The 27,787-nt window shown below is 44.9% G+C and overlaps 1 protein-coding gene across 5 annotated transcripts in view; it reads left to right on the forward strand.

Annotated features, from left to right (window-relative positions):
* Positions 1–27,787, forward strand: part of CDH8 (cadherin 8) — a 234,424-nt gene that overhangs the window by 83,302 nt on the left and 123,335 nt on the right. For all 5 annotated transcript variants that reach the window (XM_081871927.1, XM_081871929.1, XM_081871928.1 and 2 more), the window contains one exon: positions 329–623. In XM_081871927.1, the coding sequence (XP_081728053.1) occupies positions 329–623 (295 nt within the window). The remainder of the gene's footprint in view (positions 1–328; positions 624–27,787) is intronic.

The following is a 27,787-nucleotide window of genomic DNA, read 5'->3' on the forward strand; positions in this document are numbered from 1 at the left end:
AGGCGGATTTGTACAACTCATCTACTGTGTACACAGGTAGCCAGATTATAGGCTTGTTGAATAATGCAACTCTGTTTTTTGTATACATTTACACAGACTGTAATGTAACACATGAACACCCCTATGCTGTTGTATTAACATGATAGCCTCCAATTGCTGTTGGATAACCCTCCATCATTTGGCCAGTAGGTCACCATGTTGGCTACGCCTGATTTAAATAAAACAAATCCATAAACCTAAAATGAAATGTGTGGCAGTGCTGATGCAAAGGCTAATTGCTTTATGTCTTTTTTAAAATGATCACTCAATAGCTTCTTTGTCATTTCAGCTACACACAGACTTGGACCCTGGAATCAGCAAGATCAAGTACATCCTGTCAGGTGATGGAGCTGGTACTATCTTTGTGATCAATGACAAGACAGGGGACATTCACGCAATGAAAAGACTTGACCGGGAAGAAAAAGCTGAGTATACGTTGACAGCCCAAGCTGTTGATAGGGATACAAACAAACCTCTGGAGCCTCCATCAGAATTCATCATTAAGGTCCAAGACATCAATGACAATCCCCCCGAGTTCGTTGATGGCCCATATCATGCAACGGTTCCTGAAATGTCCATCGTGGGTATGTATGAGAGTTCTAAAGTACTTTGCAAAAGATACTGTGTACATGTATTTCTCCACTGGTTTATTTAAAGGCGCCCTTTTAGGACCAAATCCCCACAAGGCAGTTTCAATCATTTAAATGTATAATCACAATAAAAAACAAAGCTTCTATAAATCATGTATGTGCAGCATAGAAAACAGCAATAAGAATCTATAACAATAAGATAACTACAAGACAAAACTGGCAAATGTATAGCAACATCTTACTTAGTAGAACATTCAAAGAAATAAAATAATTCAGCACCAGAGCTATTAACAGCAGTGGAATATTGTTATTGAAAAGAAGAAAAAGCTATTTGGAACAAATGCATCTTTAATTTTCATTTGAAGCCTTACAATGATGGGGTTATGCAAAAGTCAGTTGAAACAGAATTCCTTCAACATTGGGCCACTGGAGAAAAGGCATTCTCCTAAGCACCCATGAACCCAATTGCATTGCCCCAGTGGGCATATAACTTTGAAGATGCCTTTACAGTATATGCTTGGTATAGGGATGGGGAGCAATTTGATTCAGTTTACATGACAGTATACATGACTTACCTATTGTTCACTTTCTGAAATAATATGATAATCAAAACACAACCACCCTTCAAAATTTGAAAAACCCTTAATTTTGTAATGCATTCCTCCTGCCAGGGAATGTACAAAAATGCATTTACAGGTGGAAAATGTGCATTGAAATGCATACATAGTAAAAATAACATACATAATGCATTATATTAATGCAAAAATGGTATATTAGGCAATATTGTATGCAACAGTGTGTATATTAGAATAAATTACCACTAAAATGCTGGTGAATTTTCATGCAGATTTTTTTTTAATTGCCAAGTGGTATGGAACTGTGGAGAACTGAAGATTGGGGGGAAATAAGAAACTCAGAGAACCCAGTAGGATGTGGATGGCCCTTTAATTACACTGGTTCTAAACTGTTTAAGGGTTTAGTCAAAACTAGCAATGTATCAACCCTGAGCAAATGGTAGATGAACATAAAAGTGTTTGTTTCATTTCCCCGTCTCTTACTTACATTTGCAAATCCATCGTTGACTAAAGCAATATGTTTAGCTCCTCCGGATGATGAGTGGTTGGCTAGACTGCAAAGTCTTTTGTGCAGAACACGTGGATTACATTTATATTCCAATCATAGTGTTGTGGTGGAGACTTGTGCTGCTGCAGCAGATTCATCAAGATTTGTTCCAACACACCACTATAATCCTATTGATATTTGGTTGATGTTTAATTATCTGTTTGTGTGCATTCTTCTACACAGATGCACCACTTAGGATATGCGGCTACATACTTATCTATTTCCCCTCTTCCAACTATAATTAGCCAGAGACACGAAAAGGAAAGATGTTGTGTCTGGGAGCGGATGGTAAGGTCCTTGAGTGGATTTAATCAATTAACTGTTTGAATGGAGAAGCAGCAAAGCAGAATGAGAAGCTCTGAAAAGCAAGAGAGGAGTAAGGGGTGTGTTGCCACTAACTTTTCAAACAGCAGTATAGAGGTCTTGTAACTCAGAAGAGCTACAAGCTTTGCATAAAGCTCCCATTCCAGCCCTTGACATCTCCTGTTAAAAAGATATGAATGCTGGGAAGACCTCTGCTTAAGGCTGCTGAAGAGTATAATGTTAGTGGATTAATTATTATAATTTGTAGAGATGCCCACCACTGAGGGGGAGTGCTGGCTCAAGGAAGCAGAAGTCAGAAAATTTTGCTTTCCCAGGACACCAAGGCAAAACTCATCACCATGGAGGAGATCAAGGTGTGGTTTCAGGAGACTGTGGAGCAGGCATCATGACTGATGTCAGAAATGTCTCCTTTGGTGTCATGAACTGGCAGGAAAATGGGGAGGAGAGAGAGGAGGAAGAGGATCCCAGTGAGGAGATGGGGAAGGAGAGACTGGTGAAGGAACTGCTCACTGGGTGACAGAGGATGACGAAGGGATGGGGGTCAGTGCACAGGGACCAGAGCAGCATGACCAACCACCAGAACCAGAGGGGGCCCTGTCTCCACAAACATGGGCTTTGAGGCACAGGGAGCAGCAGGTGGGGCACTACAGGAGACTAAGGCAGGCAAGAGCCCACAGCCAAGCTCCCTCGCTGGCCAGATGGGACTTACTAGCTCTGGGAGGAGATGTGTGATTCCTCAGCTAGAGTAGGCTTGGAACAGGAGAGGGTCACATGCATCGTCAAGCCTGGATGCTGTAATTAGCATGCAAAGTACAAAAGGGCACAGAGCTGAGGTGCTGTGTTTGCTCAACTGCCCATGTTGATGGACCTCACCTTGCATGATCCAGGATCTTTGTGGGACTGTGCTTTGGACTGGACTTTGGACATATGCATTGACCCTAGACTGGGGACTTGCTGCCAGGTAGGCCAGGGTTTCAGGACAGAAGGGCTCAGAGCGGGAAAGTGAACTCCAGGGCCCACAGGAATAGAATCCACTTCCTTGGATACATCCACATATTGGATCCATATCCTCCTCAAAGTTTCAGTTGCTAGGGGGCTTTCCCCCTGAGGAATCCTGGTCTGAGGCCATGCCATAAATCAGGGTCAGTTGAGGTGTGTGTGTGTGTGTGTGTGTGTGAGAGAGAGAGAGAGAGAGAGAGAGAGAGAGAGAGACCAGCATGCTGTGGGGCATGCTGATGTCAGCTGTGCGCTCTGGTAGGCATGCTGATGTCAGACGCATGTATGCAGCATGCATGGGCCTGGGCACCCACAGTCCCGAGGCCAAGCCAGTGGGCTTGTGTGAGGTTATTAAAGTACAGTGGTACCTCGGGTTACAGCTGCTTCAAGTTACAGACGCTTCAGGTTACAGACTCCGCTAACCCAGAGATAGTACCTTGGGTTAAGAACTTTGCTTCAGGATGAGAACAGAAATCGTGCTCCCGGCGGCACGGCGGCAGTGGGATGACCCATTAGCTAAAGTGGTACCTCGGGTTAAGAACAGTTTCAGGTTAAGAGCCAACCTCCAGAACGAATTAAGTTCTTAACCCGAGGTACCACTGTAAAAGAATTGAGAAATAAAATTACTAAATCATACACATGTGCATCATGAGGGTGCATTACACTCACACTTCACAGAGAGAGACACAAACAAATGTGAGAAGTCTCTAACTAACTGGAGAGTGTTTTTCTTTTGGAACTGGCCAACAATGTGACTTTTAGTAATTTCTATAAAGCTGTCAAGGCGAGATGCTCATAAATGTTTACTTGGAAAAGAGCCCGGGCACTTTATTGCCACTGTTGCGTCCTGTCAGGCTTCTGGAAACAATAGACTGCCCTATTGCAGTTTTTAAAAAACCAGAACTACAGCCGTACACATTAGTGTAAGAGGCCAGAACTGTCATTTTGCTGACAGCCAGTACAATTGGTTGTACAAAGCCATCTTCCCTTCTAACTGGAGTGGGCCCAGGAGCGCTTTCGGAGAGAAGTTTAGGCTGGCTTGTCAATTACAAGTGCTTTTGGAGGTTTGATGTCTTTGCTCCTTTAAATCACTTCTGCGGAAATTGGCAAAGGCCTTCACCACCACCGTGTCAGCTCCTATGACCCAAACATAGGTTCAATATGTTAAGCTCCTTAATTATACAGCGAGGCGAACACAGCAAAGGCCTGGGGTTGAGATATTTCTATTTTTGCCAGCTTCTTGGCAAGAGACTGTAAACACTCACATGAACCAAGATGCTCGGGGATGTGAAGACAAAACAAACAAATGGTTGGGACGCTGGACTAAAATGTTAATAAAGTCCATGCTTCAAAGCACTTTGCATGCAAGGTAGGGCTTAGGGTACAGGAACATAGGAAGCTGCCTCATACAGAGTCAGAACTTTAGTCCATGTAGTTCATTATTGTCTTCACTGTCTGGCAGCAGCTGCCCAGGAGCTGGAGACTGGGCCTTGTGCAAGCAAGGCAGATGCTCTACCACTCAACCACAGGCCTTAAGCTCTATCAAGTTCAGGCACCTGTTTCCACTAGCAGCCAGAGAGGTGCATCTCAAAAGCCTTCTCTCACTGTATCCTAGCAACTGACATTCAAAGGCATGCAGTCTCTGACAGGTAGCATATAGGCATCATGACTACAGTTTTATAAACCATCATCTTCTACTGTATTTGTATAGGCTTTATGCACACTTTAGAACACTGACCAGCATTCTCACATGTGCAGGGAGCCTCTGCAAGCAATCTGCTCTCTGAGAGGTGAACCAGATGCCTTTGGGAAGCCTACAAGCAGGATGCAAAGGCAGGAGTAACCTAACGCTACAGTTCTCCATCAACTGGCCTTCAAAGGCAGGCTGTCTCTTATCCCTGGTAGGACATGTAGCCATCAAGACTTAGTACCTATAGTATTGCCCCTTCTTTGTGGTGCTATGGGCAAAGAGGCCTGCATGAGAAAGGGTGTGTCTGTGTAAATAGACCATGAACAGAGCATTCCCCACCCTACTTCCAATGTTTCCTACTTCCAACCTAATACACAAAAGAGGCTCAAAGTGATAGATTTTATTCCTTCTTTCCCCTGTGAGCCCCACTTTGGAACAGCTGTTCTTAAGCAGCATGTGTATGTCCCATTGAATTACTTGGATTATGAATGACTGTAAAAAGCAGTTCAGTATAAACAGCAGTTCTACTACTTTGATTCAAGTTCAAACCTGAGTCTGTTACTGCTTTCGCAATCCCCGTCCCCCCCAAATTGCTGCCACTTCTTTTCTCCCCTCTGCTTTTAGGCAACTGAAAGCCACTACATTTGTTTTACAGTTACAATAGGAACTGCAATACCACCACAGGCTATTTTACTATGGCTAAAGCTGAAATAAAGGGGAAGTTTGAATGTTCTCCCCAGGGAGGCTTGCCTGGTGCCTTCATTACATATATTTAGGTACCAGGCGAAAACATTTCTCTATAACCAGACCTTTGGTTGATTAACGTTCTATGACCTTTTAAATGGGTTTGTGGGAGGGGGGTTATTGGTTTATTATTACTATTATGCGATCTTTGGATGGAGGGTGGTATGTAAATAATAATAGTTTCAACCCTTCTGCCCATTTGTACTTGCAATGCCCTTTAAATGAGTAGCAGGTACTAAAAGGCATTAGTTATGATAACTACATAGAACTTCCAGGTTCAGAGAGAGGCTGAATACATACTTACCTGCTTAGAGCCCAAACTAGAATCACTCAGAGTTGTCCTCAATGTCCTGCTTTTAATCTAGATGTATTCTAGATCCTGGGTCTACAAAAGTGAGTGTGGTCACTCAATATGCCTTTGAAAACCGTACTGTTAATTAGGTTTCCCATGCCTTTTCCACATCCTCCAACACATTTATTGAGCAGATGTGGATACATGCCACCACCCCCACCACCCCGCATTGCTGGGACCACTTCCATCTGTTTTAAAAATGACACATTGTGGGGTAGTATAGAATCCATGTGCCTTGAGATTTTATTTTGAAAATCAAATTAGTCTGTGAAAAAAGCACTTTCCAATGGCATAAAATATGCAGTAGGTGCAGATTGTGTGTGGACTAGGTAGAAAAAACCCCGCTGGTTTGCAGTGTGCATTGAATGAAGATTATAATGCCATGTGTGTGCAGCCAGAGTATTGTTTTAAATAACAGTAGATGTGGGAGGGCAAGGGATCAACAACAAAGGAGGGCTGTTGCTTTCAGAGACAACATCAATAATTGGCATCATTGAGCAGCTATCAGGGCCCCTATGACCTGAGATATCAAACTACTGGTGCCCTTTATGCTCTCCCCTAACCGCCCCCCCCCCAAAGCTCTAACCTAATGCTTCACCTAGCCACCATTTTGATTGCCCAACCAAAGGCCCTGGCACAGTACCATTCTAGACCTAACTTCATGGCAATCCACAGAGCATCTCATATGACGCCCTGTTGCTGCTCACTGCTCTTCATTTCTGGCAGGTTAGCCTGCCAGGGCCCAGTACTGAGGAAGGGACTCAACCGAATGCACTCTGTCCTGCAGTCAAAACTGGAGCCACACTCTGTTTGCTTTCATAGTTTAGAAACAGGATGACAGACTAGGGTGTCTCCAAACTGCAACTGTATCTTTGTGGGGGAATCTTGTGGAAGGAAGTACAGTACTTATCAGGTTTGGTCAGTTCAAGTAGATTAAAGCAATCTGTGGTCCTGATGCACCAAATCTACAAAATTTATTTATATTCCAGAAATGGGGTAAATAAATGGTAATTGGCCGTTTCCACTTCCATGTCCACTAAAATTCTCCAACATCCTAAACGAATTCTTTGTCATATAACCACGTGATAAACAAATTGGAACAAATTCTCATTGTAGAGCAGGTATAATCTAACCTCTTGTGTAAGCCTTGTGCAGAGGGAATACAGGGGGAAAATGTCATTTTGAGGAGCCCTAGATCAAACCTTTAATGTGTTCTCATATTTTATAGAATATTTGGTTGCAGGGGAAGATGTTAAGATGAAAAACATATTGTTGACAGTCAAGAATTAGTCTTCATTGAGTTGTCAGGATCTTTTTCTCCTTCATTCTTTCCATTTTCCTGGTAGAAAATCCTGAATGACTTTTTTTAAAAAGAGAAAAAACGTTGTCAGTTTATACCTTACTTTGTTCAAGGTTTTTGTGCACCAAAGGTTAGGATACATTTGGAAGCTTTCATGCCTTGAAGTTACGTTACGGTTCTGCATGCCCCAGAACTGGAGAAGAACTTGTATATGCTGTGAAGCCCTTAAGCAACAAAGATGTTGTACAAGCTATCTCATTTTTCGATAAGTGCACCAAGTTATAAGTGAGATTGAGGGGGAGTGCATTAATCTCTCCAGCCCTCCACAAATAAAAATGCTGAGATCTCAATGAAAAGAGGCATTTTATTTGTGGAGTGCTGGCGTGATTAATGCAGTTGCCCTCTATCTCGCATATAACTTTACACACTTATCTAAAAATGAAATAGCTTGTGCAACATATTCATTGCTTGAGGGCTATGCAGCAGCTATATACAAGTTCTGGGGCATCTGGAACTGCACTGTACCTCCAAGGAATTAATATTTACAGCACCTTCTCAATCTTTTTACTCCAGGGAAGCTAGATCAAAGGAGTTTTTCTTGTAGAAATGAGGTGAAAATGTTGGAAGCTGCCCTATACCAAGTCAGACAATTGGTTCATCTGGCTCAGTATTGTCTACACTGGCTGACAGTGGCACTTTCTAGGATTTCAGTCACGGTTCTCTCCCAGCCCTACTTGGAGATGCCAGGGATTGGACCTGCGATCTTCTACATGCAAAGCAGAGGCTCCACCACTGAGCTATGACCCTTGCCATGACAAGATTGATCCCTCCCATTTTACACCACACAGGTAAAGTGTATAAGGAAGACACAGTCCTTTTTTGTATTAAGATCATACAAATGATGGCAATATGAGTGGGAGTAGAAATTTGAGTTTAACTCACCTAGTATCTCCCTGTAACAGGGACTACAAGCCCTGTTGCTTCTGTTCTATAGCCAAAATAGCAGAAGGAGTAGGTATACTTAGGCATGGAGGAACCCCAAGGGTTGCAGAAATAATTCAAAACAGAACAACCCCTGGAGGAGGGGGTCCCAAAAACAGTCCAGTGATGACTGAGGACAAGCAACATGCCTGCCACTATGGTTTCATAAATTTACATTCCACCACAGAAATAGCAAACTGATTGAACACAGCCAACACTGAAAGAAGTGTTAGTGACCTTCATTCGTCCCTTCAATCTCTTTCCTAGTCCTGTTCATAAACTGGGAAAATAGGGTATTCTAGCTGATATTTCAGCATGGCAGCAAATATCACATGAGGGGTTCTGAAACTTATTGCTTCTGCCCTGAGCTCCTTCCAAAGGCTTCCAGCTTCTGAGGATAGAACTGGTTGAGTATCATATATGCTTGAATATCTATGTCAGCCTCTTCCAACCCAGGGCCCTCCATATGTTTTGGGACTACAACTCCCCTCTGCCACAGACAATATTAGCAAGCATGAGCATTAGCACCAGGCAATGTCTGGTACAATAAGAGAGTAAGTTAGCAGTACTAAGTTGGTGTTTAATTACCCTGTGTAATTAGCAAACCTCTCCAAATTATCTGTGTTCACTTTCTAGGTTTACATTAATATTTTAATGTGCTATATTTTCTGAGACCCTGTACTAAAAGGGCTCTAATACTGTGATCAACCTCAAATTAGCCCAAAGGGTAAACTGAAAGTTAGTAAAACAGATGATAATATAATCTCAAACATTATAAAATATGGTTATGGTGAAACAGTTGTTAAGAAAAAATGTATAACATCCTGTGCTTTTGTTTCACTGTTTGAACATCCTTTGCATAATCAGCTCCTTGAATTTGTCTGCTGAGGAACTATCGGAACAGTGAGGTCAATAATGCATCAAATTCTGCAGAGCTGTAATGAAAATATATGAGGTGGTGGTAAAATGAAACTCTTTTTTAAAATCATGGTGTGTGTAGAAATTTCATATTCAATGGAGAGATAGAACTGGGTGTCATCGGAAACTGATGAACTTCACTCCAATCCTTGCATGATTCCTCTCAAAAGCTTCAGATAGATGTTGAACAGGATGGTGGACAAAATGGTACCCTGCAGGTCCTCAAAGGATTTTCCTGATATCGCCTCATAGAGTTGTAGAGTTGAAAGGGACAATGAGGGTCATCTAGTCCAACCTCCTGCAATGCAGGAATCCTTGGCCTAACATGGGGCTCGAACCCAAGACCTTGAGATGAAGTCTCATGCTCATGAATCTGTGACAAATGAGCATTGAAGGTTTTAACATGGCACCAGCCAAATAATGTTTGTCTAAAAAATGTTTGTAAAATCACTTCCAGACAAATATTATTCTACCTTCCAGGTGCGATGGAGAAATAATTAGTACATATATATTTTGGGTTCCACTGGCAAGCACCTTGGGCCATTTAAAACTGATGTCAACAAGTAATTTGGGGTGGGTGGGAGGAGTGACATGTAGGTGACCATATATTGGTTGAATACTTCTACAAAGAGTGTGATGCACTTTCATTTATTCTTTTATTGCAATTATAAGGGAGAGATGGTATAGATTTAGTGAAAAGAGACAATGAATTTACTAGATATCCTTGCAACTCAATTTGCCTGGAATATGTGAGTCTGGCTTGCTGTATCTCCACTGAGACCTCTCTAGGCCAAATTTAAAACTATCTTCTAAGGTGTAGGTTACCATAGCAAAAGCTGAATATTTTTAGGGTTGCTTCATAACAACACACAGTGGTTTTAGACTGCCAAGCACTGTAGTTGGATGTGTTCAGAAAAAACTCAGTTGTATGAAGTGGGCACAATCAGTGATGGACCTCTGGGTCTCAAATTTCAGTGGCACCCAGTACATTGCCAAAATTCATTGTACCCTCTGCACTCCATTTTAAATCACAGTTGCAGCACTCTCTGCAGTGCCCCCAAGACACAGCACCCAATGCGCCTGAACTGGTCACACTCCCCTAAATCCAGCTTTGGTGCAATCCATCCATGAGTTTTGTACACATAGACCCCATTCATATCAAGCCTTAGAGCTCATTTATAGAAAGATTGCCATTGCTGTCAATAATATGGGAGCAAATTTGGAGGCTCTGTGATCTGGAGAGTGTGGACTCTACACCATCCCCAATTTGGCCAAGGTGGCATCCCACCCACCTGCCCTGCATTCACCAGTGATATTTAAGGGGAATGAATAGGGTTTTCTTGGGAGTCTCCTGACATGTCTAGTCAGCTGAGCCAACTTTTTCACTTACTCCATCCTGCTTTTTATATCAAACTGTGCTGTAGTTAATTTGGCTAATTGTTGCACCTGTCTGGCACATAGTGTGTGATGGTTGTAGAAGAGCATCCATTCTTGGTGATCTCCTAGAGAAATCTTTCAAGTGAGATGCATTCTGCCAGTCTGCCTCATATTGCTGTCTGAAGTAGGGGTAATAATAATAATAATAATAATAATAATAATAATAATAATAATAATAATTTATTTATATCCTCCCCTCCCCTACCAAAGCTGGGCTCAGAGTGGCTAACCACAATAAAAATAGCACAATTTACATAAAATCACAGTCAATTAATTGAAATACATTCTAAAATCAATTTTGAATCAAATTAATGGCAACCATTGGGCTAGAGTTCTATGAGGATTACAGAAGGAGAGAGGGGGTCAGGCTGTGCCTTGGCCAAAGGCCTGGTGGAACAGCTCCATCTTGCAGGCCCTGTGGAAAGATGTCAAGTCCCACAGGGCCCTAGTCTCTTGTGACAGAGCGTTCCACCAGATTGGGGCCACAGCCGAAAAAGCCCTGGCTCTGGTTGAGGCCAGCCTAACCTCCCTGTGGCCCGGGATCTCCAAGATGTTTTTATTTGAAGACCGTAAGGTCCTCTGTGGGACATACCAGGAGAGGTGGTCCTGTAGGTACGAGGGTCCTAGGCCGTATAGGGCTTTAAAGGTTAAAACCAGCACCTTACACCTGATCCTGTACTCCAGTGGGAGCCAGTGCAGCTGGTATAGCACCGGATGAATGTAATCTCATGGCAAGGACCCCATAAGGAGTCTTGCTGCGGCATTCTGCACCCACTGGAGTTTCTGGGTCAGTCTCAAGGGCAGCCCCACATAGAGTGAGTTATAATAATCAAGCCTGGAGGTGAACGTCGTGTGTAGTAGACATTCGTAGACTGCTCTTGGGGCCCTATAGGCATAACCCTACCTATTATCTTAATCATGACAATCCTCAACTCGCCTTCAGAATGAAGTAGATATGAAAGATTCATATCTGTTATTTTTTGGGTGCTGGGCTTCAAGTCAATATGGTATTTCCCAGATTTCTCTCTTACCTCCACATTAGACCTAGGCCTATACTTGAAAAAAGAGGTTTTACACTACTGCAGATATTCTAAGAATACTGGTTCACAAAGCTGGGACCTTTATTTACCTGGCCTGGCATCTTCATGCAGGGCAGGGGTGCCAACATGAATAAAATATTGGGAGGGGAGGGACAAGTAAGCCCTGCCCCATATAATTGATCACATGATGTGGTGCACACACAGCCATTGAATGGCAACGCCCATCAACTTTGGGAGGTCCTGGCCCCCTCAGATTTTTTTTTGGGGGGGGGGGCAAAGACCCCTCAGCTCCTAGGAGTTTGCTACTATGATGCTGGATATGTGGGCAATACTACCACTAGGGATTTTATCTTGTGCATGGGACGCGGGTTGCACTGTGGTCTAAACCTTGAAGGTTGGCAGTTTGAATCCATGTGACAGGGTGAGCTCCCATTCTGGCCTAGCTTCTGCCAACCCAGCAGTTTGAAAGCACGCCAGTGCAAGCAGATAAAGAGGCACCACTGTGGTGGGAAGGTAAACAGTGTTTCTGTGCTTTCTGGCACTCGTCACAGTCCTCTGTGCACCAGTGGCGATTTAGTCATGCTGACCACATAGCCCGGAAAGCCGTCTGTGGACAAATGCTGGCTCCCTCAGCCTGAAAAGTGAGATTAGCACTGCACCCTATAGTTGCCTTTGAGTGAACGTAACCGTCCAAGAGTCCTTTTACCTTATATTGTGCAAGGCACCTATGTCATTAATTGTGAGCATATGCTACAAGTAGGTGCTTTTCTCAGGTGTAAGGTTGCAGTCCTAGCAACACTTCCATGGAAGTAAACTCTACTGAATTCAACAAGACTTACTTCCAAGTAAACATAGTTAGAATTACAGTCATCACCCCTTGCCAAATGGTTATTCACAGGTTTCTGTGGTTTTGGAGAGAATTCCATCTACTTCAGATAACAGCCTTGTTTTGTTTCTCATAGGATTGCTTATCCTATATCGGGCAAGCATTGCCTCAAAAGACTCACTGTTGACAGTGTTTCTCAACTGCCTTTCAGCTCGCTTCATCCAACAAACTCCTCTATTCGTTTTAAGAAAATGTTTGGATGCAGATAGTTCCTGCATGTGTGGGCGGATATTTGATTTGTGGAGGACTTGCAGGCGGAAAGTAAAATGGGAGGTTGCAAATAAACAGGACAGACTATAAAAAGAAAAGTACCTGCTTGGAGGATGTGCTGACAAATAATGATATCTCTCTCTCTCATATATATATATATATATATATATATTCAGGTGCACATAATAGTACAAATGTATTTTGTAGTACAAACATATTTTGAGTGTTTTATTCTGTCATACAAATAGAGAACCTACATTGATTATAATGTTGTTAGTTTTCAATTATTTTCTTCTGGATTCTGTACAGTAGGCAAGTAGGCATAGGCAAACTCGGCTCTCCAGATGTTTTGGGACTACAACTCCCATCATCCCTAGCTAACAGGACCAGTGGTCAGGGATGATGGGAATTGTAGTCTCAAAACATCTGGAGGGCTGAATTTGCCTATGCCTGCTACAGCATGAAGAAAATAGGTGATTGAGCTTATAGAGTCACCTGGGGACATGGAATATTCCTCTTGCTGCTGATCCCTTCTTACAATTATTGTTAAAACAGGCTTGGACTGGATGGCCCTTCAAACAGTAGCCCTCCAGAAGGTGCTGAACTACCACTCCCATCAGCAACACTGTAGTTTAGCAACACTTGAATGGCCAAACACAGACACAGACACACACACACACCACTTGAAATATAGAATATGTGATGTAGGATTCACGGCCACCCTAAAGGGGTTTTGGAACCAGAACCTGCAGCATATCCAGAGCTGCTGGTCTGAATAGTCCGGTTCAGCATAGGTGCTACCACCACTCATCTGCAGTTGAGAGCTTGAGAGCAGGGCCGTCTTACCTATAGGCACTAGGGGAGCAGGGCACCTGGGTGCTGGGCTCTTAGGGGCGCCAGGCTGAGAGTCCGGGGCCCAAGAGTTGAGTCTGGGGAAGAGCCCGTCTGTCGACCGGAGCACTGCGGCTGGCTCTTCTGCTGCGGGAGGCTCTTAGCCGCAGGTTTGGGGGCTACTGAGCCAGCAAGACGCTGAGGTGGCTGGCTGGCTCCACCCTCCTGTGCGCCTGGGACTGGGCAACCGGGGGGGGGGGTGCTGGGCGGGTCTTTGCACCCTGGCGTCACATATGTTTAAGACAGCCCTGCTTGAGAAAGAGAAACAATGAACTAGAGGTCCATCTAGATCACTATTGTGTACTCTGGTAGCAGTTCTCCAGAGTTTCAGGCAAGAGCTTTCCCCAGCCCTATCTGGGGGGGGGGGGGGGGAGACAGGAATTTAGCCTGTAACTTTATTCATGCAAGACAGATACTCTAGTAATGAGCTACTTCCCCCAGACATAGGAAGCTACCTTACACAAGTCAAACCATTGGTAAATTGAGCTCAGCATTGTCTCCTCTGACTTGCAGCAGCTTTAAAAAACTGGGTATCTTCCCAGCCCTAGTTGAAGATGCTGGGGATTGAACTTGCGGCTGTATACATGCAAGTCAGATGCTCTGACATCGATGTCTTGCATATGCCTCCTCGGCCACTTTGATCTGTGGAACATACAGTTTTACAAGTGCCACATCTGCGAGGCATTGAACATCCAGTGTGGCAGCCCTCACCAGACACATGATTTGGACATGCATTTGTAATATTTGCTATTTTATCTGTAGATTACTGATACTCATTTTTATTGTTTTGTGTGCAATATTATGTAAAACCATTGGAAATACAGCTTTTTAAAAATATTTTTCAAAATAAAATTACCAAATAATGCTAGGTAACACTGACCTTGTGTTAAGGTCAGTGGTCACTGCTGCATGTTGGGGTTGGTGGGGCAGAAGGCACAGTGACCAACAGCAGGTAGATCCAGGGTCAATGACAGGCAGAGCCACCTAATAATAATAATAATTTATTATTAATAATAATAATTTTTATTTGTATCCCACCCTCCCCAGCTGAGGCCGGGCTCAGAGTGGCTAACATCATAAAAACAACACAATATGCATAAAAATAGACATCAATTAATTAAAATACATCTTAAAGTTAATTCAGACAAGTTAAAATCTGGGCAGGTCGCAATTATCAGGTTGGAATTGAGAGTGGTTAATACTTGCCAGGACCAACTGTTTTCACTGATTATAGGTTTGCCCCATCCTCCTCCCTCCTACATTGTACAAGGGGATCATTGAAATTAGAGAGGAGGGAGCTGACAGGCAGTGGAATGAGTGCAAGTAACAATGCAAGCAGGCTGAGGGCAGTCTGCCATTGGTGAGACAGTGGCTCTTTCACCCTAATAGACCAGACTCCACTGGTTAAGGTGCTCCAAATATTTAGAGGAAAATCTGTATATAAGCACCACAAGAATGAATAAATGCAGCATGACAGAGGCATCAAGGAGCAATGAGTGTCACATAAAAAAGCCATAGGACCCAGGCCGCTAGGATCTTTTCATAAACTTTATAACAGGGGTGAGAAACCTACAGCCCATGGGCAAAATTTTGCCCACTATGGGTCCTACATCAGGTGTAGGATAGGCTTACACATGGCTGGATTGGCTGTGAGCTTGAGTTTCCTGTGGGAAACTTAATTGCATAACTGATTCCTGCAGAAATCAGGCTAGACATCAATACCAATCAGCTGATAGGGGATGACTTCAAGCCTGTTCCTCACCAGAGGAACCAGAGCACTCTTCTCATGAGCTGTATGGTACTTTGAAGTCCCAAGTGTAACATCAGGTGGTTGACATTGTGGGGGACACTGCCCACCTGTGAAATTTTGCACATAAGGAGTAGCAGAAATAAGGATCTGGATTGCTGGTCCAATCAGGTTCTGCACTCCAGCCTTATATGCACTTCAGGTCTAGTTGTTCTTTCTTTCACTTAAGAGGTAAACTAAAGCACTGACTGTCAAAGGATTAAAAAAAAAAAAAAAATTCTATCCACTTCTTGATGTGTTGGGTGGAGAACAATCGTTTAAGCAGGCAATTTCTTTTTTCTTAAATAATAGTAAATTGCTTGTTTCCTTTTGTGGTAACTATGAATGGTAAGTGTCTGTCATGGAGATTGCTGAGAGCATGAGAGAAGTGCAGCCAGTTTAGGCATTTGATGAATCTTGACATTCCTTACATGTAGTGGGGCGTGGGATCATATGCATAGCTTTAACCGACAAGGAATGACATTCTCAATCAAAATATTGTAATGAATTCTTTCATAGAAAATACACAGGAAATTTGATATTGGGTTATTTATAGCACAGTCATAGGAACATAGAACACAGGAAGCCAAAGGGGTGTTCAGCCTCCTTAATATTTGTTGGAAGGGAGACAGGCCCCCTCAATGTTGAGGGAGTGAAGGAGACCAAGCGCAGAGCCGAGCATAGGTGTTTACACTACGTAGTGATGCAGGAAACAGCCTTCTCTCAGGTTGTGCCCTGTTTGTGGGATGCAGTAGCAGACAATGTGGTAGGATGACGGCACTCACCTCACCTCCCAACAACTGAGTTACTGCTGCCTACTGGAAAGTAGAGAAGGAGGGGTGGTGGTGGGGTGGAAGGGAGGAAGGGTACAAATATATTGGCAGTGTCAATGCATCACTCCTGCCAGTGTCTTTGCACCATTCCAACCGCTGCTGGTTTCACCTCTTCTCTTCTCCTTCACAGTAGACAGCAATGACTCAGATGTTGGGAGGTCAGGTGAGTATCACTGCCTCACCAGGCCAGCCCCTACCAGGTGATGTTCCCTCCTTGGAAGCACGCTTGGGCATCAACATTTGTATCTTGTAAAGATTTATGTGTTGGCTAACTATTTTCAGTGCTTTAGGCTGCAATCCCAAAGGTAGTTGAACCTCACTATTGTCACTAACAAAGATAAAGAACCACAAAAGGGTGAGCAGAATACTTGAAGTTGCCCGTCAGCATTTAGCAGCAGTCTGGGCAGCAGTCTGGGCAGCTATCCTAACACAGCCTTTTCCATTATTCTGTGAGAATGCCTGCCAGAAAGAGAAAACGAGGTGCAAAGAGCCAGAAGAGCATTATTGGGACTCACAATTTCTCTAAAACAAAGAATCGGCAGAGAGTCAACGCCATCTTCCCTAGCTCAGAAACAGTGCGGGTTGAGGAAGCCGAGAAAACGGAGCAAATAGAACAAACAGTGAGTAACAATGTTAGGGGAACCTCACCCACCCTTAAGGAGGATGACAATGACCCGACCCCCCTCCTCCCAGAAAAACCTAATCCGTCCAAGAGGGCAACAGCAGGAGCAGGAGGGATTCCTCCCACTCCTAACGCTGACCCACCCATGCCTCTAGAACAAGATATTAGAGGAGCCTGCTTTCAACTGATTCCGGATACGCTCCCCTACCAAGAGATTTGCATGTTGTCTGCAGAAACTATGGTTCTGGTTCTCCAAAGACTGAATGAAATCCTCACCAAAATAGTTAACATTGAGAAACAATTGCATACTAGTTCCTCCCCTTTAAATGCCCAAGGGCTTTAAAGGATTTTAAGAAATGACTTTGTTAACAACTCACCAACTCAAACTATGGATGAAGTGAGGTCCTGTCAAGTCTTACAAACGAACCAGATAATGCTTGAGATTCACCGATACAGTGGTGCCCCGCAATACGAATGCCTCGCAAGACGGAAAACCCGCTAGACGAAAGGGTTTTCCGTTTTGGAGGCGCTTCGCAAAACAAATTTCCCTATGGGCTTGCTTCGCAAGACGAAAATGTCTTGCGAGTTCCTGCGGGGTTTTTTCCCTCCCCCCCCCTTTTCCTAAGCCCTAAGCCGCTTATCAGCTGATACGCTGATAAGCCGCTTATCAGCTGATCTGCTAAAAGCCGCTAAACCGCTAGTAGTGCTAATCCGCTAAGCTGTCAATGGGCTTGCTTCGCAAGACGAAAAAACCGCTATACGAAGAGCCTCACGGAATGGATTAATTTCGTCTTGCGAGGCACCACTGTACACTCATAGATGGATGAACCGCAGACAAATTACTATGTCCTTGTCTCAGCTCCTGAATTACCATTACCGAAATGTAGATCTAGAAAATTTCTACTTCCTGCCTAACTTGAGAAACACCACGTGCCTATTTATGACCTTTAGGTCATCAGCCCTCCCATCTCAACTCATAATAATAATAATAATAATAATAATAATAATAATTTATTTGTACCCTGCCCATCTGGCTGGGTTTCCCCAGCCACTCTGGGTGGCTTCCAACAAAGATGAAAAATACACTAAAATGTCACATATTAAAAACTTCCCTGAACAGGGCTGCCTGAATGTCAGGTAGTTGTTTATCGCTTTGACATCTGATGGGAGAGTGTTCCACAGGGCGGGCGCCACTACCGAGAAGGCCCTCTGCCTGGTTCCCTGTAACTTGGCCTCTCGCAGTGAGGGAACCGCCAGAAGGCCCTCGGAGCTGGACCTCAGTGTCCGGGCAGAATAATGGGGGAGGAGACGCTCCTTCAGATATACTGGATCGAGGCCATTTAGGGCTTTAAAGGTCAGCACCAACACTTTGAATTGTGCTCGGAAACGTACTGGGAGCCAATGTAGGTCTTTCAAGACCGGTGTTATATGGTCTCGGTGGCCGCCCCCAGTCACCAGTCTAGCTGCCGCATTCTGGATTAGTTGTAGTTTCCGAGTCACCTTCAAAGGTAGCCCCACGTAGAGTGCATTGCAGTAGTCCAAGCGGGAGATAACCAGAGCATGCACCACTCTGGCGAGACAGTCCGCAGGCTGATAGGGTCTCAGCCTACGTACCAGATGGAGCTGGTAAACAGCTGCCCTGGACACAGATCTGACCTGTGCCTCCATGGACAGCTGTGAGTCCAAAATGACTCCCAGGCTGCACAGCTGGTCCTTCAGGGGCACAGTTACCCCATTCAGGACCAGGGAATCCTCCACACCTGCCCGCCTCCTGTCACCCAAAAAGAGTACTTCGGTCTTGTCAGGATTCAACCTCAATCTGTTAGCCTCCATCCATCCTCCAACCACCTCCAGACACTCACACAGGACCTTCACTGCCTTCACTGGTTCTGATTTAAAAGAGAGGTAGAGCTGGGTATCATCCACATACTGTTGAACACCCAGCCCAAACCTCCTGATGATCTCTCCCAGTGGCTGCATGTAAATGTTGAAAAGCATGTGGGAGAGGACAGAACCCTGAGGCACCCCACAAGTGAGAGCCCAGGGGTCTGAACACTCATCCCCCACCAACACTTTCTGAACACGGCCCAGGAGGAAGGAGCGGAACTACTGTATGACAGTGCCCCCAGCTCCCAGCCCCTCAAGACGGTCCAGAAGGATGTTATGGTCGATGGTATCAAACGCCGCTGAGAGATCCAGCAGAACTAGGAAACAGCTCTCACCTTTGTCCCTAGCCCGCCGGAGATCATCAACCAGTGCGACCAAGGCAGTTTCAATCCCATGATGAGGCCTGAATCCCGACTGGAAGGGATCCAAATGGTCTGCTTCTTCCAGGCGTGCCTGGAGTTGTTCAGCAACCACTCGCTCAATCACCTTGCCCAAGAATGGAAGATTTGAGACTGGGCAAAAATTGGCCATCGTGGCCGCATCTAAAGATGGTTTTTTAAGAAGCGGTTTAATAACCGCCTCTTTCAGCGAGTCTGGGAAGGCTCCCTCACAGAGGGAAGCATTCACCACCCCACGAAGCCCATCACCCAGTCCTTCCCGGCTAGCTTTTATAAGCCAGGATGGGCAAGGATCCAGGAGACAGGTGGTTGGCTTCACTCGTCTAAGCAGCCTGTCCACATCCTCGGAGGTAACAGATTGGAATTGATCCCACACAACTTGACTAGACAGGACTCTAGCAGTCTCCCGCCCTGGCCCGGCTCCCACGGTGGAGTCTACTTCTTCCCAAATCTGAGCGATTTTATCTGCAAAAAACTTTGCAAAATCATTGCAGGAGATCATGTGGCCCGTACTGGGCCCCGATGTCGCAGGTGGTTCCGCTAAATTGTGAACCACCTGAAAAAGTCTCCTGCTGCTGTTTTCTGCAGATGCAATAGAGGCGGCCAAGAAAGGCTTCTTTGCCGTTGCTATCGCCACTTGGTATGCTCGACATTGAGCTCTAACCTGTGTCCGGTCAGATTCGGAATGAGTTATCTGCCACCAGCGCTCTAGCCGTCTCAACAATTGTTTCATTTCCCTCAGATCCGTGGAAAACCACGGGGCTGTCCGGGCTCCATGCAATCGGAGAGGGCGCTTCGGAGCCAAACAGTCAATAGCCCTGGTTAACTCCACATTCCAGCGGGCCACCAGGGAATCGGCTGAAAGGCCATCAACATGGGATAAAGCATCCCCTACCACTCTCTGGAAACCATTTGGATCCATTAAGTGGTGGGGGCGGACCATCCGAATCGGTCCCAGCTCCCTGCAGAGGGGATGGGTCGCAGAGAAGTCCAGTTGCACCAGGAAGTGATCTGAACATGGCACTGCTTTCGTTTTGCTTTTACTTAGTGTCAGATCACCAACATCCATAGAGGTAAACACCAGGTCCAAGGCATGTCCGCGGCTATGGGTTGGGCCAGACTTATTCAGGGACAGCCCCATGGAGGCCATGCTTTCCACGAAGTCCCGAGCGGCCCCTTATAAGGTTGTGTCGGCATGGATATTAAAATCCCCATGGAGATAAAGGATACTCTATGGTGGTTCCATTCTCTCCGCCCAGTGAGGGTATTTAAGGATGAAACAAGGAGGCAATTGGTCCCTTGCATAGAGTCAAAGCTAATGCGGATAAGGGAAACCAAGCTCAACACTAGAAATACTAATTGCCCGAAGGAAGAAAAGAACCCTGTAAGCCTAGAATTACAAGACCTGAAGAAGAGGCTAATGAGTATAAAGACTGAGATTTCTACCCAAAATATAAGGACAATAGAGCCTAGAGCACAATATTTAAAGACGGCCAACAGCTCTTTATCCCATAGAAAGACATCAGTGCAACTCCCTGTTCCCTTTTCAAACGACACCGAATTAGATGAGGAATTTGGCGCCTCCGACATTTCTATGGCAACAACACCTAAAGAACTCTATGTTGCTGACAATCTAGAGATATCCAGCACCAAATCTACATCTGGACCTTTGCCTAATGTTCCAAAAAATTATCAGAATGATCAACCTTCTCTACTGTACTCCTGGCGAGACAGGATGGAGAGATCTTCCATATTCGAAGCTGGCTCTTTGTTAGCCAGTGATCCACATTTTATAGCACATACCTCATTAATACTCCCACAGCCACAGGTAGAACCAACAATCAACCCAGGAGGGAGAGGGGGATTGACAGTTAACGAAACACCATGAGACTGTCCTTCCCGCTTGGGGTGCGGTTGGTTGGGTTTTATCTTCTAGGGATACTTACCCTATCAAACCTCCACCTCTTCCCCATACCATTTTGACCCAGGAGTCCTGGCCCAAGGATGATTTGTTATTGAGGGGATGTTACCCCTCTATTGGGGAGGCTAGTATGGGGTCTGGGATTTCCACTATTGAAGAGCTAGGGAGGAATGGCAGTAGGGCTAGAAATCTCTATCAGCAAAGGGTTTTGAGATGCAGTGATCCTCGAACCTCTTCCAATCTACACCCCATCCCAAGGGATGAGGGTACGGAGAGCAAGGATTACCCACCTCCGTCATTAGTGCTGTGCAATGACAGGTCCATAGGCAACAAAACCGCCACCATGCGTGACTTTTTTGTCTCGCAGGGATTGACCTGGCTTGCATTACGGAGACCTGGGTACGGGAAGGCGAAGTAGTCTCCCTACATGAGATAACACCACCAGGTTTCTCTGTCCTCCATCAATCGCGGTCTGTGGGTCGGGGAGAGGAGTAGCGTTGTTAATCCAGGAGGATTGCTCTTTCAGAGCCCTGCCATCACCAGCGATCTCCGGCATTGAATGTGTTGGTCTCGTGTGGGGCACCAAGGAGAGCTTGGCTGTCTGGCTGGTGTACCAACCACCCAGCACACCGGCAGCCACCCTGTCAGACCTGTTGGAGGTGGTGGCAGGCTGGGCCTTGGAGTTCCCAAGCCTACTGGTTTTGGGAGACTTCAACGTCCATGCCGATGCCGCTCCCTCCTCACAGGCTCTGGACCTAGTGACTTCCATTGCAACACTAGGGCTCTCCCAGTTTGTTTTGGGCCCCACTCATCAAGCAGGCCACACGCTGGATCTGATCTTTGGGGCTGGCATAGATGTGATCATGCTCCCCCCCCCTGTGGAAGTGCCATGGTCTGATCACTACGCTCTGAAAGCCAAGATTGACTTCCCGCTCCTCCCCTGCTCGGGTGGCGAACCTATTTGGGCTTGTCCACGAAAACTGATGGATGCTGATAGATTCCGACAAGCCTTGGGGGACCCTGCTCCTCCTGGTGACTCATTAGATGACCTTGTTGAGGACTGGAATAACCGGCTCTTGGCCCCCATTGATGAGATCGCGCCTAAGCGCCCTCTGCGACCCCGTCGAAACCGGGCCCCTTGGTTTACTGAGGAGCTCCGGAAAATGAAGCGGGATCTCAGGCGGCTAGAGTGAGTATGGTGACGGACTCGTGACGGAGCCTCAAGAACATCTTATAGGACGCTTATGAAAGCCTATGAGATGGCTATGAAAGCTGCTAAGAAATCTTACTTTGCAGCTTCCATTGCATCCACTAGCTCTCGCCCGGCACAACTTTTTAGAATAATTAGATCAATAACGTACTTAGGAGGACAACCAAATTTAAGCACAAATTCGACCCACAGCTATGAGGCATTCACGAGCTTTTTTGCGGAGAAAGTCCTGTTGCTCCGCCGTGACCTCCCTGCCAATTTAGATTCAGTGACTGAACTGGAGGCCCCTCGACTGACTTCAGGTCCAGTGTTGGACCATTTCGATCGAATACTCCCTACTGATGTGGATAGATTCCTCCAAGTTGGTAGGCCCACCACCTGCCTCCTTGATCCGTGTCCGTCTTGGCTGATTAGGGAGTGCCCAGATGTTGCACGGACCCCCCTGGTTGAAATTATCAATTTGTCCCTTGACACGGGGACATTCCCAGGGGAACTGAAGGAAGCAGTGGTATGTCCACTCTTAAAGAAAACTTCATTAGATCCCTCAGACCTATCCAATTACCGCCCAGTTTCAAATCTTCCATATCTGGGTAAGGTAATTGAGAGAATGGTTGCTGAACAGCTTGGTAGGTTTCTGGAGGAAACATCGGCTTCAGATCCATTTCAGTCCGGTTTCCGTCCTGGTTTTGGGACCGAGACGGCTCTGGTTGCCCTAACAGATGATCTCTGTAGACAGCTGGATCGAGGCGGGTCAGAACTGGTGATCCTTTTAGATTTGTCAGCAGCCTTTGACATGGTTGATCATGATCTTCTGGACCACCGCCTCGCAGATGTGGAGATACAGGGCATAGCCCGTAACTGGCTGTGCTCTTTTATCTCTGGTCGGGGACAAAGGGTGGCACTAGGGAGGGAAATGTCATCGCGCCGCTCCTTGGTGTGTGGAATGCCGCAGGGCGCAATCCTCTCCCCAATGCTTTTTAACATCTTTATGTGCCCCCTTGCCCAGATTATCCGGAGCTTTGGGCTGGGCTGTCACCAATATGCTGATGACACTCAGCTCTATCTGCTGATGGATGGCCACACCGACTCGGCCCCGAACACACTGACCAGATGCTTGGAAGCTGTGGCTGGATGATTTCGTGGGAGCCGATTGAAACTAAATCCTTCGAAGACAGAGGTCCTATGGCTGGGTCGGGATGGCATGGGGATGAGGGACCAACTTCCTTCTCTTGTGGGGGCCCAATTAGTGCCATTGCCTTCCGTTAAGAGTTTGGGTGTAATCCTTGACGCCTCCCTTTCCATGGAGGCGCAAGTTACAGCAACAGCCAAGGCGACATTTTTCCACCTTCGCCGCATCAAGCAGTTGGTCCCTTACCTTTCCCACCCCGACTTGGCCACAGTGATCCATGCGATGGTCATCTCCAGGCTTGACTACTGTAATTTGCTCTACGCGGGGCTGCCCTTGAAGCTGTCCCAGAAACTCCAGCGGGTGCAGAATGCTGCAGCGAGACTCCTCATGGGGTCTCTGCCATGGGAGCATATTCACCCAGTGCTTTTCAAGCTGCACTGGCTCCCAGTGGAGTACAGGATCATATTTAAGGTGCTGCTTTTGACCTTTAAAGCCCTTCACAGCCTAGGACCCTCGTACCTACGGGACCGTCTCTCCCGGTATGCCCCACGGAGAGCCTCAAGGTCCATAAATAGCAACACCCTTGTGGTCCCGGGCCCTAAGGAAGTTAGATTGGCTTCAACCAGAGCCAGGGCCTTTTCAACTCTGGCTCCGGTCTGGTGGAACTCTCTGCCTCACGAGACCAGGGCCTTGCAGGATCTGATTTCTTTCCGCAGCGCCTGTAAGACAGAGTTGTTCCGCCTGGCCTTTGGCTTGGAGCCAATTTGATTCCCTCCCTCTCTTTCTTTTTTCTTTTCCTTCTCCTTCTGCGATGAGGCTACATTTTAATATTTTAATGTTTCAATATTTTAATGTTGTATTTTTTAATTTTGTTTTTAAGTTGTAATCATTTAACTTGTTTTTATTATTGCTTGTAAGCCACTCTGAGCCTGGCCCTGGCTGGGGAGGGCGGGGTATAAATAAAAATTATTATTATTATTATTATTATTATTATTATTATTATTATTATTAAGCAGCAGTCTGGGCAGCTATCCTAACACAGCCTTTTCCATTATTCTGTGATGGTAGATGTTATTTCTATTTAAATAACAAAAAAAAAAATTCTAACTTTGCAGTTATAGATACAGTGGGACCTTGGGTTACGAACTTAATACATTCTGGAGGTCCGTTCTTAACCTGAAACAGTTCTTAACCTGAGGCATGCTTTTCCTAATGGGGCCTCCCGCTGCTGCTGTGCAACTGCCCGATTTCCGTTCTCGTCCTGGGGCAAAGTTCGTAACCTGAGGTGTTTATAACCCGAGGTACCACTATATAAATTTGTATATGGAATTTGTATGCATCTGCCATCTTTTTGGTGACACATTTTTTTTTGGGGGGGGCGAATAGTTGAGTGGCCACCTGCAGCTAGATATTGATTGGTAGGAGTCTTGAAGAACGTGCAGTGCTAGCCATACCCACAGTAGAGCTACATAAGTTAATGGACATGGCTAATATAGGTTCATTAATTTCTTTAGTTATACCCTGAGTAGGGGTTTGTGTTCAGTTAAAAAAACAAAAACACTTGCAACACACACACACACACAGAGAGAGAGAGAGACAGAGAGAATAAGCCAGCAGAATCTTGCCTGCACTGGAAATGTCTTTAAATAGCTCTCTTGCTAATCTCGATATCTTTTACACATTCCAGCATCAAAAGAACACTACTGTGCCCTCCTTTTTGGAGGGTGGAGGAAGGAAGTGGAGTATAATTCAGGATGTATTTTATTTTCAGTAATTTTAGAAAATGCATATTCAGGCTCAATTTGAAATCCATAATTTGGAGCGAGCGGTTTGCCTCAGTCAGATAGCTCTTTGCATTGCTTAACTCTCAGTGCCTCTTTCTTTGTCTGGCTCCTCTGAATTTCTAGTGCTTAATGTTCCTCCATGAATACAGATAAGATGCTGCCTGTGGAGCTGATGTCAATAGCACTTTCTCATGAATCAGCCCTGAGAGGACAGCTGGCTGCGCGATTTGATTTCACCCTTTCCCTGGAGGCCAAATGGTCGCTTTCGCCATATGCTTGTTTGTGGCAGCCCAAGGGAGAAAGGCTCCTAAGTCTGCTCTTACAACCTGGTTTAAGCTTCACAGACAAATCAACCTGAGAGAGAGAGGAAAACAAAAAACACTCAAAAGAAATCACAATCCAGAGGAAATAACGTACACTGCTCCAATTTTGGGATTAGGTGGAAGGGGGGGCGGGAGAGAGAGAGGCAGACAGACGTTATGTATGATATATTAATTTTGTAGACTAGAAGTGCTAACTTACTAGGGGTGTGTGAATCAGTTTCTACATTTCCCCTCCCCTACAATCTTAAATACAGTTCTCACCTTTTCCATATCATTGCAATTTATTTATTTATTTTTTAAAAAGTATGATTGAAAATCTGTATGCATTTTTGTGTCCATTTCAACTAATACACACATTTACACACATTTTTGGCATGCCTTTTATTCAAATATAATGCATTATGAACATTATTTTCACTAATTTAAGTGTGTGTCTTTCCCTCCACCCCCTCACATTTTTATATGCATTTTTGGTTGGAGAACTGCATATCAAAATTCAGAGAAGTCTGAATTCTGAAGAATAGCTGCATTTCAGTGTCCCTGCTGGTTTGGGAAGTGAAAATTAGTCAAGTTCACATTAAACTGTGAACCAGATTACCTTCTCCCCCATTACTATAACTAGCATTTTACACACATGCAGGAATGCATCCCTATGATTAATTCATTCACTCTCACAACAAATATGTCTATACAACCAACACCGATTGTGTGTGTGTGTGTGTGTGTGCGTGGGAGAGAGAGAGAGAGAGAGAGAGAGAGAGAGAGAGAGAGAGAGAGAGAACAGCATAAAATCAACAATAAAATTACATTCATAAAACAAATACAAATTGCATCACAAATCAGTAGATCAGGTGAATGCATCAACATATCTGGATCATTATCAAGGAAAGAAAGCCTGGTAAATAGAGACGCCTAAACAGCAATACTGCACTTGCCTGCCTCCAGGAGGGGAAGGGAAAACAATGTAAATTTCCCCCAGGATTGTGATTTCTAGTACTCTCCTTCACAAAGTTTGAACTCAATAGGAGTTATTTCTGGTCTACCATGTGTAGGACTCACCACAAATTTGTTCTTCTGCTTTTTTAATTCAGCAACCCAAAAATCAGTTTGTCATCCTTGCTGGATTGTAAAACTGTCATCCTGTTCAACCTTTCATTGCCTGGGGAGATTCTAATTTCTGTAACCGTAGCAGCCCTATGTAAAATAGGCCATTCACTACTTTGCTTTATGCAGATACTGATGAATTAGACAAATGCAGACTGTTCGAGTTGTCCCCCCCTTTTTTACTAGTTATTTATACACACATAAAGATGCCTTGCTTACTGACTCAGTCACTGAGAAACACTCATAGTGTATTGAAATTGCTGTACTTTCATATGACCTAAAAAGCACACATGGGGAGGATCCGATTAAATAAATATACACTGCATTTCAGCCCTAGCATTGGCCCCCTAGGTGACTTGCAATTAAAACTGAACATTATAGAACAGTAAGAATCAGGAGGCAGTTATCTGGAGATTTGGGGCAAGGTGTTAACAATATGTGAGTGGCATCCAGCTTTATTCCTCAGGCCCCTGGTAGTATCCTCAGGCCTGGCCACCATAGCATGTAAATGAGGCAAGACAAATGAATTCATCAAACAATTAATACAGTTCAATACCATACCCCCCCCAACATTTCTCCAATGAAAATAGGGATGTCCTACCATGGTGATAGTGAGAGCCGGCAATGGGGGTATGGCTAGACAGTCTGGCACTGCGATCCACACCACACATTATTTCAGTGCATGGAGGAAGAGTGTGGTAGTGAGTTTTGTCCCCACCCTAAATTTTGAGTCTCCCATCTGAAAACTGACGGAGAACTGAACCCCATCCTCCCTGTTTTAGCTCCCAAAACTGGAGGAAAAAGTATTTTATTAGAACTTTCTGCTCAGTCCTAGATCAAACAAAATAAAGCAGTGCTGCGTGCTATGCACCATTCCTAAGAGGTTTCAAAATGACAGTTTTTTTAAAAAAAACATATCTAGCTTATCCTCCTGTTGATAGAGGGTTTATCCTAGAGTGCACTTTTCTCATCCTTTAGGGGATACCATCAAAAGCCTCTAAGGATGCAGATCTTTCTGTTTCTCTTGAGGGACCCTTCCAATTCCACCCCTCCCAAATTCTTAAGATGAAACTCCCTTGCCTTGTACTTAAACTAAACCACCCTCATTACAGATACCACTATTGCTCCTTATCTGGAATAAAATTAGGCCTTGACTCCGTCTATCTAACTACTGATTGAAACTGCTTCCAGCATTGTAATTCCCAAATGTGCCCTCGGTATAAAAGAATCGTAAAGAATTTTCTTCTTACTTTTCCATCTGCAAGGACAG

This window comes from Podarcis erhardii, assembly GCF_964252035.2.
Source record: "Podarcis erhardii genome assembly, chromosome: 7".
In the NCBI taxonomy this organism is placed as follows: domain Eukaryota; kingdom Metazoa; phylum Chordata; class Lepidosauria; order Squamata; family Lacertidae; genus Podarcis; species Podarcis erhardii.